General features: G+C 49.4%; 1 protein-coding gene across 1 annotated transcript in view; it reads right to left on the reverse strand.

The window, feature by feature from the left end:
* ALDH6A1 (aldehyde dehydrogenase 6 family member A1) overlaps positions 1-22011 on the reverse strand; it is a 111463-nt gene that overhangs the window by 11288 nt on the left and 78164 nt on the right. The window contains exons 6-9 of the mRNA XM_078659873.1: positions 14190-14492; positions 13387-13508; positions 12771-12960; positions 10046-10227 (exon numbers count right to left, since the gene is read on the reverse strand). Coding sequence (XP_078515999.1) covers positions 10046-10227; positions 12771-12960; positions 13387-13508; positions 14190-14492 — 797 coding nt within the window. The remainder of the gene's footprint in view (positions 1-10045; positions 10228-12770; positions 12961-13386; positions 13509-14189; positions 14493-22011) is intronic.

Below are 22011 nucleotides of genomic sequence, written 5' to 3' on the forward strand. Positions count from 1 at the left end.
AATGTCCTGCAAGGGGACTCCCCGGCCCAGGGCAGTAGTAGCCGCCGTGGCCCGAGTGGAATGGGCCCTCAGCCCAACAGGAGGCTCCTTCCGAGCCAAAGAGTAGCACGCTTTGATGCACAGGACGACCCACCGAGAGATGGTCCGTTTATGCACCGCCCGTCCCTTCTTCACACCCACGTAGCCAACAAACAGTTGGTCATCCATCCGGAACTGGCGAGTGCGATCCATATAAAATGAAAGCGCACGTTTTGGGTCCAGACGATGGAGTCGCTCTTCATCCTTTGAAGGATGCAGAGGCGGGAAGAAGGAGGGTAAGGTGATAGACTGCCCGATGTGAAAAGCAGACACTACTTTGGGCAGGAAAGAAGGTCTAGTTCTCAGAACCACCTTGTCTGGATGAATGGACAGGAAAGGAGGTTTGACAGAAAGAGCCTGGAGCTCACTCACTCTCCTGGCAGAGGTGATGGCAACCAGGAAGGCCGTCTTTAAATTCAGGAGACGGAGAGGACAGGAATGAAGTGGCTCAAAGGGAGCACACATCAAGAAGGTCAGAACCAGGTTCAAGTCCCACTGAGGCATCACAAACGGAACAGGTGGATACATGTGCGTGATGCCTTTCAAGAATCTCGTTACAATAGGGGACTTGAACAAAGAAGGTTGATCAGGCAGCCTTAGAAAGGCCGAAAGGGCAGAAAGGTAGCCTTTGATAGTGCCCAGAGCAGAGCCCTGCTGGGCAAGAGAGAGAAGAAAGAGGAGAACCTAGGAAAGAGGGGCAGAAAGAGGGTCCACAGCCTTCGCTGTGCACCATGCCACAAATCTGTTCCACCGGCAGGCGTATACCGACTTTGTGGAGGGACGCCTGGCTGCCAGAATCACATCACAAACTTCAGGAGGCAAGTCAAATGGCCTCAACTGTCGCCGCTCAATCTCCACGCATGGAGGTGGAGACTGGACAGGTTCGGGTGGAGGACCGTCCCCTGCTGCTGCGACAGAAGGTCCTCCCGAAGGGGCAGGCAGATCGAGGGACCGACTGACATGCTGAGTAGCTCGGGATACCAGTACCTTCGAGCCCAGTCCGGAGCCACAAGGATAACTTGGGCCCGGTCGCGCCTGATCTTCTTCAGCACTCTGGGCAGAAGTGGTATAGGCGGAAAGGCGTACAATAGACCGCAACTTCACGCGCGCCGAAAGGCGTCGCCGTGCGAGTGCCGTCTTGGAAACTCCAACGCACAGAACTGATGACATTGCGCGTTCTCTTCTGTGGCGAATAGATCTAACCAAGGCTCTCCCCATTGCAGAAAGAGGCCTTTCGCCACGTCCGAGTTCAGACGCCATTCGTGATCCACCAAGCACCGACGGCTGAGTTTGTCCGCCCTGGCGTTCAGAGAACCTGCCAGGTGTTGAACCGTCAGAGTCACGCTCTGACGTTCCAGCCATTGCCAGAGACGCAGAGCCTCCTGGCAAAGGGTCCACGACCCCACTCCGCCCTTCTTGTTGCAGTACCACATGGCGGTGGTGTTGTCCGTGAACACCTGCACCACACTCCCGTTGACAAAGGGGAGGAATGCCTTCAGTGCTAGACGGATCGCCCGCAGCTCCAACAGGTTTATATGGAGCCGGGACTCCGCCGGAGACCAGATGCCTCTGATCTCCGCCTCTCCCAAGTGGCCTCCCCAGCCCTGGAGGGACGCGTCCGTCACAACCACGTGCTCCGGTTGGGGAAGGGAGAGGGATCTGCCTCTGACCCAATCGCGGTCTGTAAGCCACCACTGCAGTTGTCTCGCAGTGCCCTCCGAGATCAAGACATGGTCGGACAAGTTGCCCTGATGCAGGGCCCACTGAAACTTCAGGTCCCACTGCAGAGCCCGCATCCGCCACCGGGCGTGATGCACCAGAAGGATGCAGGAAGCCATCAGCCCCAGCAGCCGCAGCGTCAACCTGACGAAACCTGGGATAACGGCTGAAAGATGGGAATCAAAGCCTGTATATCCCGGACTCGCCGTTCCGGAGGATAAACCCGAAACTGCGCAGAGTCGAGAACCGCTCCGATGAAAAGGAGCTTTTGAGAGGGACACAGGTGTGATTTCGGCACATTGATGGAAAACCCCAGCTCGTGCAGGAGGTCTGCCGTCATCTGAAGGTGGTGGACGACTGTCTGGGGCGAGCCCGCCTTCAACAACCAGTCGTCCAGGTAGGGGAAGACTGAAACCCCCAACCGGCGCAGATGGGCTGCGACCACCGCCAACACCTTTGTGAACACCCGTGGGGCGCTGGTAAGGCCGAATGGGAGCACGATAAGTGCTCGTGGCCTACCGTGAACCGCAGGTAACGCCGGTGGGCCGGCAGGACGGGGATGTGAAAATACACATCCTGCAAGTCCAACGCTACCATCCAGTCTAGCGGGTCTAGAGCAGCCAAGACCTGAGCCAAAGTCAACATCTTGAACTTCTCCTTCCGGAGGAAGCCGTTGACGTTCCGTAGATCCAAGATAGGACGTAGGCCCCCTTTGTCCTTCTTGGGTACCAGAAAGTAGTGGGAATAGCAACCACATCCTACTTCTGGCCCAGGAACGCGCTCGATGGCCCCCTTGGCCAAGAGGGCCGTAACTTCCTCCTGCAGAAGTGTCAAGTGGTCCCCCGACACACGGTGGTTCTGCAGTGGCATGGCTGGAGGAGTGGTCTCGAAGGGGAGGGAGTAGCCCCTTCGGACGAGCTGCAGCACCCACCTGTCCGATGTTATTGAGCGCCAGTGGGAGAGGTGATGGCGAACCCTGCCGCCCACCGGCGTCACATGGGCCTGAAAGCATGGACTAGGAGGATTTAGAGGCGGATGCTGCGGGGGGAGGTGTGGTCTGACCTCGCCGCTGTCCCCGACCGCCACCACGGCGGTTCCCACGGCCGCCGCCGCGTTGAGAAGTCTGTTGCGGCGCGTGGCTGGCAGCACGTGTGGGACCGCCCCTTCCGTGGCCACGAAAGGAGCGAAACGAACCAGCTTGCTGGCGCTGGGTCGAGAGACCCAAGGACTTGGCCGTGACCCTGGAGTCCTTGAAGCGTTCCAGCGCGTGGTCTGCTTTGTCGCCAAACAGGCGACTGCCATCAAACAGCATGTCCATCAATGCAGTCTGGACATCTGCCGAGAAATTGGCGGATCTCAGCCAGGCGTGGCGACGGATCGCCACCGTCGTGTACATCGCCCTGCCCAGTGAGTCGGTCGTATCAAGACCACACCTTATGGAGTATCGTGCTGCGTCTCGGCCTTCAATCATAGCCTTGCCGAGCTTAGCCCGTACCTCCGGCGGGCATTCAGGCAGCAGTTCCGTGACCGTATCCCACAGAGAGTGGGTGTAGCGGCCCACGAGGCACGCGGTGTTTCAAGACCGCAGTCCCAGACTCAGGGACGAAAAGACCTTCTTACCATACTGGTCGTACCTCTTAGATTCCCGATCGGGCGGGGCCGACGGGAATGCGGTCTGGGAAGTCGAGGCCTGGATCACCAGGCTCTCAGGGGTGGGATGGGTGGACAAGAACTTTGGGTCATCCGTACACGGACGGTGGCGTCTGGCCACGTTCCTATCAACAGGCGAACCTGAAGCGGGCCTGGACCACGTGCCCAAAAGAACGTCAGTTAAGGCCTCATTGAACGGCAGCAGTGGCTCCTGTGGGCATGACTGCGGTTTGAGTACCTCAGTGAGGATGTTAGTCTTCACGGCCGCGACGGGGAGCTCAAGGTGTAAGGCCTTGGCAGCCCTCATCAACACCACTGAATAAGCTGCCCCCTCCTCCGTAGCCACGGTAGGAGGCGAGACAAAGCCGGGTTGGGGGAGTCATCCAGACCACTGGCGTCACCCAAGTCACCTGTCAAGTCCACATCGTACTGACACTCGCGGGTCAGAGGGTCCTCAGACACCTCCCACTCCTCTCCGCAATCTACATCCTCACCATATTCGGAGTCAACAATGTAGACCGGCTCCCCGGGGTCAACAGGCCCCATCGGCGTCGGACTCGGCGTCGGGCAACGCCGGTTCGACTCCGCGGCCGGAGTCAGAGAGGGAATGGGGGCGGCGCCGCCCGGAGCCGGAGCACCGGCCAGAGTCGGCGCCGCGCGGGGGCGGCGCCGTGGGTTGCCCCGATGGAATCGGCGCCGGAGAGGCCGGTTGACCAGCCGGCGTCGACCCTGAAGGTCCCTGCGGCGCCGGAGCCGTCGGGGCCGGAGCACCCGACGGCGTCGAGGCTGGAGCACCCGAACCGCTAGGGCCCCCGGACGGGACCACCGGGCCCGCAGGCGCCGTAGGCCCAGTCGGAGGAGACAGTGCCCTCATGGTCATGAGGAACACCTCTATCTCCTCGGGCGACGCGCCCTGCCCAGGGACGGCAGGGTATGGAGCAGGCCGCGTCGGCGACTCACGCGGAGCCGCGGGGGTGGGGCCACCCGAACCCCCGGCCGCATCGCGCGGGAGTCGGGGGTACGATGACGACGCCCCGACTTCTTGTGCTTCCTACCTGAGGAACCAGAGGAATGGTCATGACTCCCGGAGCGCTCGTGACGGCTCCGCGAACGCTCCCTAGACCTCCGTCCGGACCGGGACCGCTCTCGACGCGGGGCCGACACCCGGAGCTAGAGTAGCTTGCGGGACCGCTCCCGTCTAGCTTTATTCGTCAAGGCCCGGCAATCGACGCAGGCGTCCACGTCGTGGTCCGGGCCCAGGCACCGGAGGCAGAGGCGGTGATGGTCCGTGACCGACATCGTGCGGTCACAGCCGTCACAATTCTTAAAACCGGGCATCCTACCGGCACCTTAAGAGTAACAGGAAAGATTTTCAAAAACTTTGGTCAAAGACCAGAGTACTGCTCTTCGGATCTGCGCTAACTGGCGCGGAAAAAAGAAGAACTGACGTCAGCGCGCGGAGGCGGCGTCTATATACTCCAGCGACGTCATCACAGCGCACAACGCCGACGACGGACGCGGAGCCGCAGGAGACGCCTGCAGACGCCGCCTACCGACGCGCAGGGGTACTGCTACGCAAAAGTTTCCGTATCCAGACTGACGCCTGGGGATATTCTAAGGTAAGGAATCGAATACTAACCTGTTTCTTTCAGATTTAGTGCATTGCTAACGCATGCTGCTCATGCAGTCTATACCATAAAAAAAATAGGCAAGGTTTAAAAATCTGGAAATGGAGTTACAATTGGAAGAGATGGAATTCAAGGTAAACAAGTCAGAGTTTCACAATAATAGAATTTAACAGGCGATCAACAGCAGTGGACACACAGTGGCTTTAAGGAGACTGGTGAATACCATGATTATATGGGAGAACAGGTTGGAAGCTGTGGAAAGCAATCAGAGAGTGGACAGGTGAGGAAGGAGATCCAGCTGCCATCCACTGGTACTGGGCCGGATACACAGGCTCATGGGGGCGCGGTTATTATTGTTCCCCTTGACCCAGATCTCAGTGAGTCTATCCTGCAGAAAGCAGCTTCCCTAAAGGAAATGTCTTCAGGAAGACAGGAATAGAGAGCTCCTTTTCCCAAACTTTGAGCAGACTTAATGCAGATGCCAGCTGTTTCAGGTCCTACGTAAAGAACTTTGCAATATGGGAGTCCAAGCCTCTGTGTGTAGTCCTATGAATTTGATGGTTTGGCAAGACAAGTAATGTATTTTATCTGGACAGGAGGGTGTGCAATCGTTTTGGGCACTCTAAAGTTATCAATTGGACTTAATTTAGTGACACTATAGTTGTTGTGGCCTAAATGGATTGAGTGTAGTACAGCACTCTTCCATTTCTCCTGTGGTTACTGTAAGATGTAACACCTCGATGATGTGTATCTCGCTCTCTTCCCACCATACCCTCTTTGCCTTTTCTCTTTCCTTGACCACCTCCTGTGCCTCTTCCCGTTTCTCCTCTCCTCTGACGCTTTCTTATATTTGTAGTTGATGAACCGAAGTATGATGAGTATACACCCACTATGAGGAGGTTAAGTGAGGCGTAATCACTAGGAGTTTTAAGAGGTGGGGTACGCTTTTCCCGTCATGGTGTATTTTGCGGTCAATTAAAAATAAATTAATACCAAAAAAAACTAGACCGGAGACTTGAGAAAAGAGGACATCAAGTTACAGACCAGGTGGAGAGTAACCTAACCAAGGGAGAGCAAAGGCACAGAATGCATACAGTTCAGTTACACCACAGAACCGAGTGAATGACCAGATGAGAGAAAAGGCAGCCGCTTGAGCCTAGTAACGTGTGGGTCAGTTGTGCCAGGATATAAATAGTGTGCTTCAAACCCTCATTCAGGAAGAGACTGCAGAAGGCATATCATAGTGCTATCCAGACTCACACAGGACCAAACAGGCTGCAAGCCAATGTACCGGAGTATGGGGCCATCAGTGGTGGAGGACCTTGGAGAACGCTGGTTGACTGAGACTACTGTAGTCTGTTGGGAATAGCAAGACACCAACTTCTATTTTTATGGCAAGGACTTGTAAAATGCTGAGAGCAAAGAGTCATGGCTTAGTAAAGGAGGAGATCCAAGAATAAAGGTTGGAAGTAGTGGGAAGATCTGGAGTGAATTGTGTTCAAGTAGGAAAATAAGCAAAAAATGGAGTAGACAAACTGAAGAGCTCAAGCTTTCATGATAACCATGGTTAAAGAGGACAGAAGAGCTCCCCCACCTTCGACCAGGTGAGCAGCTGATGCCTCTGCCCAAGGTCTGTGAAGTGAAAACACCTCCTTGCAGCTCACGATTAGTACAGAGATACACATAGATAGCAAAACCGATTTAAACAGGTCAAAGTATGCGACAGAGAAACTGGTGTATAAGGGAGTAGAGCTTAAAAAGTCCCTCCTTCAGAAAGCATAGGATAGTACCTGAACATCTTAAGAAATCTAAAGTACATAAAACGGCAATGCAGAGGTGAGAGAGAACCTATATCCTAATGGAAAGCCGAGCTTACATTTCTGCCGTGCCTGCCTCTGTCCATAAATAACTCAGCTGGATGAACGGAGACGTATCAGTCTACAACTCCCCCAGGACACACCGAAATCTGATACATGAGAGGAATTCTGGGCAGCGCTTAGTGTGCAAAAATATTGTATAAAGTTGTTCCAGTCCGATAGTGTTAACAAAAATCATGTATTTTGTTCATTTTAAAAATATTCTTCCTAGTCAGGTCTCAATAACTGTTTACCAGTGGCAGCTGATGATCTTTGAAAGTAGTGAGTCATTGTATCTTATCCCAAAAGGAGTAGGTCAGTGAAACAATCGAGACCCACTTTTTCAAAGGTGGACCGAAGAGTTTTCCCATATAAAAAAAAACCCCATCAAAGAGGAGTTAAAAAGTGCATTTTGGGGCATAACTTACCACCATCACATTTTAAAAAGCTTAGCCTATGAAATGACATAATATTCTAGTACGGGATGGATGAAGCTAGAAGGGGAGAACAAAGTGGGCATTTGAGGAAACTGGGGAGAGAGGATCGCGATAACCTGCCTGTGAATCAGGGCTGGGACAGGCGAAAACAGCACTCCATCCTAGCCAGATGGGACTGTGTTGATGCTTCCCCGGCTCCCTGACAGTGCAGACTGTGGAAGCCTGAACTGCTCACGGCAGGCTGCCACAGCAAAATACTGGTCAATCTGACATGCACAGTTCAGTTCCACAGCCTCAGATGTTTGCCCCTCGCCGACTGCAGGGAGAGTCATGGCCATGGGAGCCCAGACCCCATTAAGGAACAGGAACCAATGAATGTTGTACGGTACGGGTAAAGTATTTCTTTGGATTTTTGTTTTTAAATAATGTCAGCAATGTAATGGCACGCAGTGGGTCGACGCACCTATAGATATACAGCCCCTGCTGTTTACCTCTAGATTTGCATTTCTCTTTGCAAAATCTGTTATGCCTTATTGGGAACATAAGTAGCCAAGTAAAGAGCCAAAAGAGGGGACGATTGTGATCTTTTTAAATACATCTTTTAAAACATTACACAGTGTGGCTTAAGCAGGTATATATCGCTCTGTGATGGACCATTAAATCAGTTATCTTAAAGTGCTGTGGCTTAAACACTGACACAAACAGCAAAGTAGAAAGAGAGATACGTCCCTAGTAAAGGACACACCCTCTCTCTGTGGCTAAATCGCAGTGTTGAGTTCTAAAACACAAATTATGTTTGGACATGTATGTGAACCTGTCAACTTTAGCCAACAAAACGTCACATATCTAGTAACGACTGATGTTCCGAAACAAACATCATGTATTCTCAGTAAAAGTATGCACAGGAGTGTCTGCAAGGATTGGTTGACATATACGGACAGAGGTCCTAATGTAGCTTAGAATAAATGTCCCACCTGCCACTTTGCTCTTCTAGCCGGTCTTATATTTTTACCCATCCTCCTGGACCGGGCCAACTGAGATGCTCCATGGGATTCTGCGATATGCAGCCGGATAGCTTTGGCTCTACTGTGTACAGGGGTGCACCCAATATGTACTCCTATCCATGGTCTATAGAGACTACTGCCATTCTTGAGCAGACTGACAATTTGGAGTTGGTGGGACCAGGTATTGAAATGGGGATACAGACATTTATACCAGTACTCCTGGGAGAGAAGGACATTCATCTGCAACTAATACCCATCAGACCAGGGGCACTTGCCTGCCTTAGAATGTGTATATAGGGAGTGGAAGTGCGTGTGCATGATCAGGAGACCATATGCAGTGACTAGTGTCCTTCCAGGTCCCACAGTGGGGCTCACTGAAGGTTTGTTTTTTCTGCAGATGGTCTTCGGTCACTGTGGACCCGGCAACCCACATATTCCTTTGCTCCAGGGCAGCCGAGCAGAAATGATTGCTGCCAGGTGGGATGGGTTAGAATCACTATCTGGCACTGCTAAGCCAGGTATTCCTTCACTACTCTAGAATCCACCATTGCCTTCCCTTTTTGGGTTGTACCAGTGGTTGGTTGCATAGTGACTAGGGAAACATGGCTCAGGCCATTGGATTTGGATGTATGCACCATCATCTCCAGTTCTAGCTTTAATGGTGGCTGTCAATCGACTCCACCAAGTGCCCACAACTTAGGATACATTCTGCCCCTCAGTATTTATCTGGTCTTCAAGAAGATCTACCATCTACACCAGCATAGAGAGAAGCCTGCCCTGGGACAGACCATGCTTACTGTAGTCCTCCCTAGAGGGCTGGGAACAAACCCTAGATCCTGAAAGCAATTAATCCAGCGCACTCTGGAACAAAAGGAAAGCTAGTCTGCTCTGAAAGAGGAGAGGAGCAATCTCCTGAGGAACAAGAGAAAACCCCAGGTGACTGAAGGACTATCCGGAGGTCCTCCTCTGGATTCTGCATCAAGAAGGCACAACCTTGCAATCTTGTCTGCCAGATCACACCTAAACTAAAGCATGTGATGACAGATGCGGACACCCTTTTTAGGACTACAACACTGGTAAGCCTTGGGCATTCCGTGCCAACTTTAGTGCCAACTCTAGTCCTAGAGAGACACAAGGTTGGTCTTCTTCCCTTAAGAAGTTGAAGTAGTCAACCCCGCCCCCCCCCCCCCCCCCCCCGCTCCCTGGGGCCAATCAATCAGGGTGCAAAGCTACTGGACTCAATTCTCTCACTCCTACACTTGTGCTTTTACTGTCGTGGTTGCCTTCATATACACGTCAAATACTGGTGGAACTGAACAGTCCATTGTGTCCCCATAGTCATGTGACTGTAGCAGCCAAGCACAACAATTGACAACAACCAGCTTTTTTCTAGATACAGGCTTCTGAAATGTGGTACCCAGGTGACGTCTGGGAATGCTAGCACGAGTCTGACACCATTTCCTCCTTTCAGAACTGAGCCTTCTTCTGGGGTCCTTAATTTTCATAAGTCCTTTCAAACTTGCACAACTTCCCTTGCAATTGCTACACTCCATCACATTTAAGAGGGACCGAAGAGTACAATCAAGGAAACCTACATTTTAACACTTGAATATGAAAAATATATCCTCTGAACACCAAGTCATTCCCCGTCATGCCCATGACTTCTTGCTCACCTGCACTTTAGCCAAAATCGTAGGGCCCACAAAGTTGCCATTTTCATAACCTTTTACTTTGACATTGCGACCATCCAAGAGAAGACTTGCGCCCTCCTTCACACCACTTTCAATCAGGCTGCAGACGCGCTCTTGGGCACTTTTGCTGATCAAGGGCCCCAAGTCAGCGCCAGGCTGGTCTCCTGCAAACAGAAGGGATTAGACTTCAAAGACGAAAATAAGTAGCTATTACAGAGACAAGGCACTTCAGGTATTATTGTTATGTTATGGGAGTTTGTAGAGCGCCTGGTTACACTGACCCAGTGTGTCCCTGCGCTAGGTACCAGAAACCAGAAAAGCTAAGTCCGCAGACAACACAGCACTGATTATGCCCTTGGAAATAAGTGAGTCTTCAGACCCTTCCGGAAGAGAAATTCGGATTCCTCCAGACGGAGGCTTTGAGGAAGGGTGTTGCATAGTTTAGCCGCCATATAGCGGAAAGAGCAGCCGCCCATCCTGGCCCTTTTGATTCTAGGGACACACACAAATCCGCTTCCGCTGGATCGAAGCTTCCTAATTGGATCATACATGCATAGTAAATCATGCAAGTAAACAGGGCCCTTCTTTCACAGGATACGATGGCTCACGCACATGGCTTTAAATTTCACTCTTTCCCTGATAGGGAGCCAGTGCAGACAAGACAGGGCTGCCTTTGCTGATGATCTTCTGGGCCGCATCAGAACAAGCCTTGCTGCCGCATTCTGGACACCCTGCAATCTGCACATACACCTGTCGCTAGTACAAGTATAGGAGATTGCAGTAGTCCAGACGCGAAATAACCAGTGCCTGTACCATGATCCTTCTAGAGTCCGTGGGGAGGATATCCAGGGTTTTCCATAAATTACGCATGATGCCAAAGCAGGCACCTGCCACCCGTTGGGTATGGTAGTTCAATGACAGTTGATTGTCGACCCAAACTCCAAGATTTGTAGCATGTTCGCATGGTGTAGGAGTTGGGTCCAGCGCCTGGTGCCACCAAGTAGAGGACCAGACAGAAGGGGCCCTCCCAAACACCAATACCTCCGTCTTGGAGCCGTTAAGCCTCAGACAATTGCTTGTCATCCAGCTAGCCAGATTTTCTAAGCAAAGTCTGAAGTTGGAGTCGGCGTCAGGTTGAGCTTGGGTCACCGAGACTACCAATTGGGTGTCATCAGCGCAGGACAGAGTCCTAATCCCAAATCTGTCAGCAATGTCCACAAGGGGGGCCATACAGATTAAAAAGAGTCGGGCTCAAAGTCGAGCCCTGGGGCACCCCCTGCCTCATCTTGATGTTTCTGGAGTAGGACTCCTCCTGCATGACCTGGAAAGAGCGCTCGGTTAGGAAAGATTCCAACCACTTGAGCGCACTATCCGTAACACCAGCGCTCCTCAGAGCCTGAAGGAGTGTGTGGTGGTGAGCGACCGTGTCAAACGCGGCGCTTAAGTCCAACAGGATAAGCGCCGCTGTTTGTCCAGCATCCACATGCCTCCGTATGGTTTCGATGGAATAAAGCAGGGCAGACTCAGTGGAGTGGAGGGCGCGGAAACCAGACTGAGAGGGGTGTAGAAGGTGGTTTTTCTCTATATGCTCAGCCAAATGAGTGTTTACAATTTTTTCCACCACTTTAGAAAAATAAGGCAGTAAGGAGATGGGTCTGAGATTGTCTAATTTTTCTGCACTAATGTGGGGCTTTTTCTGTAGGGGAAGTACCCCCGTTTCTTTCCACCTAGTAGGGACCACTCCTGACCTAAAGGACAGGTCAATGAGGTGTCTAATGTGAGGCTCTAAAAAAGGTCCAAACTGCCTTTAAGCACCTTAGGAGTTCCAGGGTCTCTAGGAGACCCGGATTTAATGGTCCCAGCTATCTGTTTAATAATGTCCGGCTGGGGCACAATAAATTCATGAAGTTGTTGAGAAATAACGTTATTCACACCGCTTTCCTTTTCCCCCGAATTATCGCGGGCTGCAGCAGGGACAGAGGCATATATTTGCTCCACCTTGGCAGTGAAGTAGTCCGCAATTAAGTTGCAAGATTTCTCAGAGCCTATAATCGGAGCTGCAATAGAAGACAGGGAGGTGATTTCATCCTGGATCTTGAACAGCTCTTTAGTAGAGTTTTCAGCTAGCTCAATTCTCTCCTGAAAGTAGGTGGATTTCGCCTTCCTTATCAGTGAGGGGTATTCTCTAGTAAGGTTCTTATATTCCTCCTGAACAATGTCCGAGAAGTCCTTCCTCCAGCGATAGTGAGGAATAGCATGGCTATTTGCTAATTATTTCTACCTTTGCTATCATGCCCCCTGTAATCTCGAACAAAACCTGTAATCTCGAACAAAACCTGCAAACCATTTTTATTACCAACCACTGCTCACTTTCACCTTTCAGAGTCATAACTGTGGAACCTCTTCGAGAATATTTAAAAACCCAGCCTTTGGGGTTTCAACTTTACTTCATCATTCTAGCATCTCCTCGTGTTGTGTGTCCCGGCAGCTACAAAAAGCCAGGTAGTCTTACTGACAAGGAAAACTCACTCCAAAATCCCCACAAATTCCAAACCACAAAGAAAGAAACAGGTTTGCTTGAACACAAAGCCAAGTTACAGGCTCAAAAATACACAATGATGGGGCATTCAATATTGGTGTGAAACATTCACACCATCACATACAAAAGGTGCGAACACAGAGGACAGGATGACAAGAGAATTCTCACCAGCATTCACACGAAGCTTCTTGGATCTTTCGACCAGCTCTGGGAGCCAGGACCGGGCTTCCCCAACCAAGACCGCAGTGGACAGAGCCATGCATCGCTGCCCAGCTGCCCCGAAGGCCGCTCCCACAAGCTGGTTCAGAGTGTTCTCTTTATTGGCATCGGGCATCACTACACCATGGTTCTTTGCCCCCTGCAAAAAAAGTCAGTCAATTCAATTCCGTAGATTTATTAAATACCAACACAGCAGCAGCTGATCCCAAAGCTAGACCATGTCACATTGCAACTGCACCCAGAGATCAGCCAGCTACAGCTATGCACACAATCTATACCCATGGCTAAACTGCTTGCCCACACTGCAGAATTACCCACAGCCCTGCCAGCAGCACCCACTGACTACAATTAGAGCCACACTGCAGTAAATACTAGAGTGGGGCTGATTTTGCACAAACAGCTTTAGCTGCTTCCCACACTGCTGAATCCATAATCAACTCAGCACTATATTTACACATTAACCCCATTGCACTAACCGCCCAGCCGGTCGCCACACTAAGGCTAAAGGAATAGCAGTAGATTGGGGAGGGTGAGACTGATTTAGTAAGAACCTTGAACGTCATACCATGTTGGACTGCACCCTCTTGCCGTTCTTGGATCCTCGTTCATAGATGTACTCGCCAGCCTGGTTGGAGCCCACAAAGCTGATGGCCTTGATAGCAGGATGATCGCAAATGAAGTCCACAGCTTAGAAAAAAAGACAGAGCCTTACTACATGTCCGCCTTAGTGCTCCTACCTCACCAGCAATAATAAATACATATCAGCCCCATTCCCCGCCTCAAAAACAGCAGATTCCTCCATGTAGTGCTAACCCTTCCAACTCAGCAACTCACAATGCATCCTTAACCTGCTTTACATTTGGTAACTTTAGTTTTCGCTTCTACCAAACCCGCCCCAAAACTCATTTATCACAATTCACTAGAGGTAATCCACCCGTAACTGCCTTCATCCTTGGTATTAATGATGCCCTTCTCCCCCCGGCTCACCCACTAATGCCCAAAACTCACTTTCATACCACAAGGATCGACTTTGTGTCCCCCTTGCCCCGCCACCTTCTCTCAGAACCCCAACCCCTCATCTCCTTTTCTACCTGTGGCAAGTCCACCATTCCAGCTGCTTTCCTTTTCCACAACATTTCTCACAACACCACAACTTATTTCTACGTCTGGCATCCTGCTTCACTAATGTAGTTGCAAAAGTGCCCTCCCAATATAACTCCTGTCTCAATTATTCATTCCCAGAGTTTCTCCCTCCCTGAAGCCTCCTCTTCCAAATAACACCATCCTATGGTGCCTCCCAGAAGCACACAATAGCTGTGCTCTCTCACCTACATTCAAACTAGACCTCCGGCACACCGAGCACCTCACCTGCATGCTGCCCGTGGATGATATTCAAGGTGCCATCAGGAGCCCCAGAGTCTTGGAGGAGTTTGGCCAGCAGCATGGTGGCCCCCGGCACACGTTCCGACGGTTTCATCAGGTAGGTGTTTCCGCACACCATGGCCATAGGGAACATCCAGAGAGGGATCATCGCAGGGAAGTTGAAGGGAGCGATGCCGGCGCACACACCAAGGGGCAGGCGATAAGTGCAGGTGTCCATGTCCTTTGTGATAGAGGGCAAAGTTTCTCCCAACATCAAGGATGTAATGCTGCAGGCATGCTCCACCACCTCTGTAAGGGAAAGAGGTTACTTGAACATTCACAAAAGCCTTTGTTCATGTAAAAACCCTCAGCAACAGTTGTACCACCGTTTGTGACCTTAGCATGTGGATACCAAAGTATACAACACTGCAGGCCTAGTTGTGTGGTTGAGGCCCAAGCTACGCCAGCCCCGAGATAAGCCCACCATACGTGCCATCAGACCCACGAGGAACAAAGCCAATCCTGAGAAGTGGAGAGAGTCCATCAAGGGCTGTATGTGCAGCCACTCCACAGAGCATATACCAAAAGTGAACAAACACTCCAAATCTTTTCATTTTAGAGGTTTCCATCCAGGCATACTACCAGTTGAAAGCACTGTATCACAACCAGCATCAGAAGATATATCTAAACATTATAATCTGCAATGAGAAGTAAACTTAAATTAGGATGATCCGAAGAATGGACGACAACTAGAGGGTAAAAGTTTTTGGGATCTGGCAATCAATAAGAGAATTTCATTAACATTTACACTTCCTGTACAAAGTATCTATGTTTAAAGAGCTTTATTGTTCTTTGAATATATCTATTTATTTAATACAGTGGAACTGGAACTCCTATTTGTGATTTCTTGTAGCCTGATCCTTTTAGAATAAGCACACAATATAGATGCGACTCAGTTAAAACTGAGGTAACAGCAATTACCAGCCCCAGCAAAATGAAAGTTTGTTTTTACTTTGAAAACAGCAACAATCTGTGTGAAAGTCTGAAAAAAAGAGGAATTACGGGAGGAGGGAGCGATTAGCCCCAGAGTTGTTGATTCCAAGTTAACTTTTCATTACTTAGTGAACCCTTAAGGTCCAACTCATAATGGGCTGGACTTTCTACAGCCAGAGATGCCAGTACTCATGGTGTTAACTCCCAGGTTGGTGAAAATACGGCCCATTTCCAGGGCCACTCATAATGCGGGCCTGAGAAGCAACAATATGATGATACTTGTTGGAAGATTTGGCACTAGGGGAGGATACTCTAAAGTTACAAATTTAGTACAACTGACCTAACTGATGAAGAAGCTTATTTCACTCATGTACTGATATACTATTTGTGATTCTGGGGGGGTGGGGGGAGGGGGGGGGGGCGGGTTCAGTCACGCATTGAAACTTGTGGAGTACCCAAGTGAACGATGTGCGGTTATATAAATGCCATGTATTGAAATAAGAATTTGAATTGAATTTGAATTTAAAAACATTTATTGAGCGCACTTATACTAAGCGGTTTCATGGCGCTTTTGAGGGGTACGACCAGCAGGTAGCAGCAAAAGCGTTTTAAGTAGAAAAGGCGCTGGAGAAGAGAAAAGTTCTAAGATTTTTCCGGAACTCTAAGTAAGAGGGTGAGGTACGGATTCCCAAGGGGAGGGAGTTCCAGAACGTTGGTGCTAGAGCCGCAAATTTTGCCCCGCCAGTTTTCTTTTTCTTGAAGCGGGGTACGGTCAGGAGAGCCATGTGGGTTGAACGAAGTTCTCTGCCTGGTAAGTAGGGGCTGATGACTGAGTTAATAAACTCTGGAGCAGTGCCCATCCTGGCCTGGTAAGTGAGGCAGACCAGTTTAAATAGGGATCATTCTCTCACAGGCAGCCAGTGCAGGGCCTTCAGCAATGGGGTTGCACGATGGTATTTGGGCAATCCATAGAGCAGACGGGCAGCTGGTTCTGCACCAGCTGCAAGCGGTGTACGGCATAGGCCGGTGCGCCATTGTAGATTATGTTTCCATAATCAAGGCGCGAAAGCACCATAGCCATTATGATGACCTTTAGCGCCGGGAGGGAGAAGAAACGGCATATTTTCCTGATTATCCTGAGGGAGAAGAAGCAGGAGGATACTACCGAACTGACTTGGGAATGTACAGAAAGTTGTGCATTTAGCAGAATCCCAAGGGTCTTGACTTTGGGGACCGGGAGTGGGGGGGACCGGGAGTGGGGGGTACCAAGTGAGGGGGGCCAAAAGGACGGGGACCATTTACTGCAGCCACCTCCAGTCAAGACTAACTCAGTCTTGTCTGGATTAAGTTTGAGGTGGTTGCAGTTCATCCAGTCCTGAATGAATAGCATAACAGTTTGGACGTTCTGAGCGGATGAAGGGGAATGGGAGAGATTAAAGATTAGCTGGAGGTCGTCGGCATAGTTGAACACCGTGACCTCCAGCTGCTGCAACATAAAAATGAGGGGGTAGATGTATAGATTAAACAAGAGGGGGGAAGTGACGAGCCCTGGGGGACGCCGCACTCCACCTTGCGGGGAGCGGCAGTGAAATCAGCAAGGTGGACCGCTTGAGCCCTATCGTATAGGAAGGATTCAACCCATGAAAGGTCTGAGCCCTCTATGCCCGCCGCCTTGACACGGGTGAGGAGGGTGGAGTGGTCCACCGTGTCAAAGGCGGCGGACAGGTCCAGAAGGATGAGGGCCTGCGAGAGATTGGTGTCGATGCCTTCGCGAAGTCCGTCCATTACCGAAATCACTACCTTCTCCGTGGAGTGTAGCGGTCGGAAGCCTGCCTGACGAGGGGAGAGACAGTGGTTTGCTTCCACGTGAGCACTCAGGGTGGTGGTGACGTGAGTTTCCAAAACCTTTCCCAAGTAGGGTAATAGGGAGATGGGACGGTAGTTGGAAGGGGATGAAGGGTCGACACCAGGTTTTTTCAGGATTGGGATAACGACCGCTGCTTTGTGAAAATTGGGGACAATGCCGTAGCTGAGCGAGTCGTTGAGGAGAGTGAGGGGGGGGGGACAGGGCAGTTTAGGTAGATCTCTCTAAGAATGTGGACAGGGCCGAAGTCTAGAGGAGAGCCAGATTTGACCAGTTGGAACAACGGGGGAAGGGAGTCCATGGTCAGAGGGAAATACAGAAAATAAAACATTTTTACAAATTGTGTATTTGACTATAATTATGTTTTCTAGTTTCTCCTAACCTTAATCAAAGTATGTACTACCCCAAAGAATCATGGATGTTGATCTTGCATATGTGTGTGTGATTTTTGTTGTGTTATTGTTTTATTTTGCAATGGACTGTGTAATTTTTGTAGCCAGTTTAGAAATCTGCATTTGCACACACGGTCTACCGCCTAATCTGTTGAATATGTAATTAACTAGGAGTCATGGGGAGTTATATATAGATTCTTTTTTTCGGCCTTGATAAAGTCCAGAAGACTAAACATGTGGGCTATGAAATGGGACTATAACAAGCTGTGTAATGGAAATGTGTACGTCAACATAACAGAAGTACATAAGAATGAGTTGAACTCAATTGTTTAAATGGTGTTCTTTGTGTTATTTAAATGATAACAAGGGGCATGCAGCTACATGGGATTGTTTGCTGCCAGGCTCACTGTGCCCCGAGGCAACAGGTTTTTGTTTGCAACTCTTATTTGAATATGTAAATGTTTCAGACCTGAAATATATTAAGGTGCTAGGTAAAGATCCTCGCATATCCACATAAAATAGTGCATCATTTAAATTAATTCCGCTTAATATAATAAACAAAGCTTATTTTACAACCTAAAGAATTAATAAGATGTATCCTGGAGTTTCTATGAACTGTCCTTGATGTAGTTAAACCAAGGAGGATATTCCTCATTTGATGTGGCCCTTACCTCACTCGAGTCAAATTGGGGTTCGGTCACCTCTGCACCGACATAGGCCATGTGGTGAAGTACATAATGCACTTGAAGTATGTAAAATCGGCCTCTCTGAGGTACTGGGTTTTTAAGAACCGGCACAGACACCGGTAACCCAGCGGTGTCAGGGAATACACACCCAGAGACCTCGGGTTCTTCCTGATCCAGACCACAGAAACTCAGAATCTTCTAGGTGAAGTCAAAGATTAGTTTATTGGCTGCAACCAAGGTAACAAGTGTCCTAGAAGTACGACATATGGAAGTATATTCTCAGGAGACTGCTCGCCCTTACAAAGTCAGGCTTCTCTTCTTATACACAATTTTGGGCTTCAGGCAAAACATTCTTGGTTGTAAAGTAAATCGTTAACATATTTCTAGTACAAAGAGAAAGCAGAGTCATGATGACATGTCCATATTTCACTTCGTGCTGCCTACAACAAATCATTTGGCAAGGCCCAACATTTCATCAGATATCACTGGACCCCTAATAAAAACGGGCACCTCCCCACCATAAAGTAAGTGAAGCAAAAGAGTGGAGATAGATGTGAGCGAGATATGGCAGGTGTGCGCGCTGAAATGGTTTTATGGTTTGTTGAGCCTAGATGCTATCTTGCTCGGCCACTGGGAGGGAACTGACCTAACGAGTTCGGCCTGGGGCAATGGTTCCAACTTGTACAGGTCATGGAAAAGTCGATTAAGGAGTATGTGTCCTTGTGGAGTTGAATTCAACTGGATTAAGGCCTATGTAAAGGGCAACACATAAATGGAAGCCAAGGGTTTAGAACTCAAATGACGATTTCGGGGTGAAATCGTCACTCGAATGTGCTGAAAATATATGTACATGATGTACTCGTCATTCTCGGTCTTTTGATACCAAATTCGTCATGTTCCGACGAAGTTTTAGTTCTCGAGTCCAGAACTATTACACGGATCCAGATTTTCAGAACCTCAATCCCTCCTTTTGCCCTTACATAGGCAATTAATCTATCCTCATGTTAGTCTGAGTCCAGGTCTATATTCCTAAAGTCATTGAGATGTTGCTGTAACATCATTCTAGTACTTAGTTCATCTTTTGACACAGGCTTCCTTACACATGATGTAACACAGAGGCCACATATTGCAGGAGCACACTGTATGCACAGACAGAACAGGAAGAGAATGGCTAAGACCATCCCAATGACCATCAGAATTTTCCATCCCCAGGCAGATATCAGTTTCCAGAACCATCCCATTAACGACCAATCTCCTTTATCCACATGAATAGATTCGGAAATCTTATGTAGTTTGGAGATGGCCCTGTACACGGTTGGAGCATTATCTGGGATGAAAATGCAACAACTAGACTGGATCAATTTGCATACTCCACCTCGGTCTGCAAGTATAACATCCAAAGCGACCCGGTTCTGAAGGGTCATAAGTCGATCCGACTGGAGCTCAGCAGTCAAGTTACTAAGGGCACCAGCAGTTTCAGTCACGGTGGATTCAACTACCCTTGTTAATTGCCTTATGTTTCTGCTGTTGGCCATGGATCCCCAGAACGGCAGAAAACCCTTTGCAAAGTCCCCAAATTCTTGACCTGCAGTGTCTTCTTCACTCAAAACACCTCTAACTACCCTTGTCCGGTGGTAATCCGCCGCTGCTGTGTAGGTGGGAGGCAATAGGAATGAAACAAAACATGAGCCCGAGAAGTCAGGGGGCAACCATGTGTAGGCTCTATCATGGCAGATGAAATAAGTACCCTTAGCGGCTAAAAACGCAGGGGAAGTCTGAGATCCAAAAACATACATTTCAGTACAGATACTCTTCCCTAGCTGAGCTCTGGGATTCTTGCCAATACCTTGCAGACACAGGTGACCCTGATGGGGTACGATCCAGATAGGGGAGGATCTTTTGGCTTGCTGTTTCTCACTTAAAGTAGTGCCATATCCGGTCACGTTCCAACCTACATATGCAAGTATCTCATCATCCGGAGTATCTTCATAAGAAGTTACTTCCTTGATCATGTCAACTATACCTTTGACTAGGGCGCTAGTCTTGAGGTTGTCTTTTACAGAACGTAGGGGTTGGACTTCTCGTGCATATATGAACATTGTCCTATATGCCCATACTGAACCATTGTGACTAAATGGCAGGACCAAATAGGGGATACCTCTATCCGTTGTGTGAGGCATGAGACAGCACACCCAACAGTTAGTTGTGTTCATTACAAGTTGGTGTAATAACTGAACAAAGGAGTTATTAACGAACTCTAATCTATTTGATTCGTGGTCAGGCAGAGGGTGGAAAGAGTGAGAGGAAACAGTAGGAGGAGGTATGGGTGATGCAGTGGGCGCAAATGTTACACGGAAAGAGAATAAAACATAACTTATCAAGAAGATCATTACGCTGGATAGCATAAAAATACACAATATTATAAAACTTTTCTTTGTCATCGTGTTACACAGTCTCTGCTTAAAGTTCATTTGTTTGGCAGGTCTCTCCACATCAGGAAACTCCATCCTCTCTAAAGTGCTGCCCGCGATGGGAGGTTGCCTCTGCTAAAGGATGCTTCCGTTAGTCTAGGGCAACTCCCTTGGACCAACCAGAACTACCGACCTAACGTCGTCAGCTGCACCCAAAAGACTTTAATCAACCGCGGCCCTAGCAGCGGAACCCGGATGGCGGTTCGAAAAACAAAAATAAGCAAGTTTCCTAAATGGGAGAGCTGCACTTTAAAAAAAAATAGTACTTGGGAGGAAAAAAAAGATATATTTATTTGCCCATAGGTCTTGGTCTCAATTCATAAAAAGGAATCACTTTTATTAGTCCGTTTTTCTCGGTCTCAGACTGTAGCGTCTTTTTCCTGGTACTGTCTGGTCCTGAAACAGGAGTTCAGGCTCCAAAGAGTTCAATTGCTCTGATGGTGGCACAGTCTCTTGAAAAATGTCCTCGCTTTCACATTCAGGGTTAGTTTCTTTTACACGGTCATCGCTGACAGGTATGACACGTGGCACAGTTGTAAGCTCTGAGTCAGTGACACCCTTCTGGACCCACTGGTCATGTGGCGGAGGTGAAGGGATTCTTTTGCAGTGGACCCCGTGGATCCAGTTGGCCTTCCCCTCCACTCGAACGGCTGACCTCGTGGAAAGAAGGACGAGATGTGGCCCGGTCTACCTGGGCTGGTCGTTCTTTGTTCTCTGAACGTTTTTCACAAGTATCCAGGAGCCAGGGACAATGGAATGGCCTGGAGTCTCAGAGACCGGAGGCAGGGTGTTGTGGACCTGTTGATGCAAAACACGTAATTTAGCCGTCAATTCATACAGGTAATCAAGCAAAATAGGGTGTTGTAGCTCGCTGAACTTCGTGGGCCTAGGCACTCCCCATATGTTGGCTGGCCGGCCAAAGACAATTTCACAAGGGCTGAGTTTCACTCGCGAATGCACAGTCATTCTGGTGGATAGGAGTGCTAAGGGTAGAGCGTCAGGCCATTTAAGACCTGTGCTCGCTTGGATTTTGGCCAATTTAAGTTTTAAAGTGCCATTGTAACATTCTACTAATCCAGCTGATTGGGGGTGATTTGCAGCGTGGAACTTCTGCCTAATGCCTAGCCCTTCACACACTCTTTTCATCACACGACCCACAAATTCACTTCCGTTGTCAGACCAGACCATTCTAGGCATTCCAAACCTGGGGAAGTACTCTTTCACAAGGGCTTTTGCTGTGGACAAGGCAGTATTGTCTTTTAGGGGATAGGCTTCTACGCATCTTGAGAAGGCACAAACAACAACGAGCACGTATTTTAAGTTGTTACACCTCTCCATGTGTATGAAATCTAGCTGCAAAACCTCGAACGGATACGTAGGAGGTGCAAAATGACCAGCTGGAGTTGGGGTTCCCCTACCAGG

The sequence above is a fragment of the Lissotriton helveticus genome, chromosome 9 (genome assembly GCF_964261635.1).
Source record: "Lissotriton helveticus chromosome 9, aLisHel1.1, whole genome shotgun sequence".
NCBI classification, from domain to species: Eukaryota; Metazoa; Chordata; class Amphibia; order Caudata; family Salamandridae; genus Lissotriton; species Lissotriton helveticus.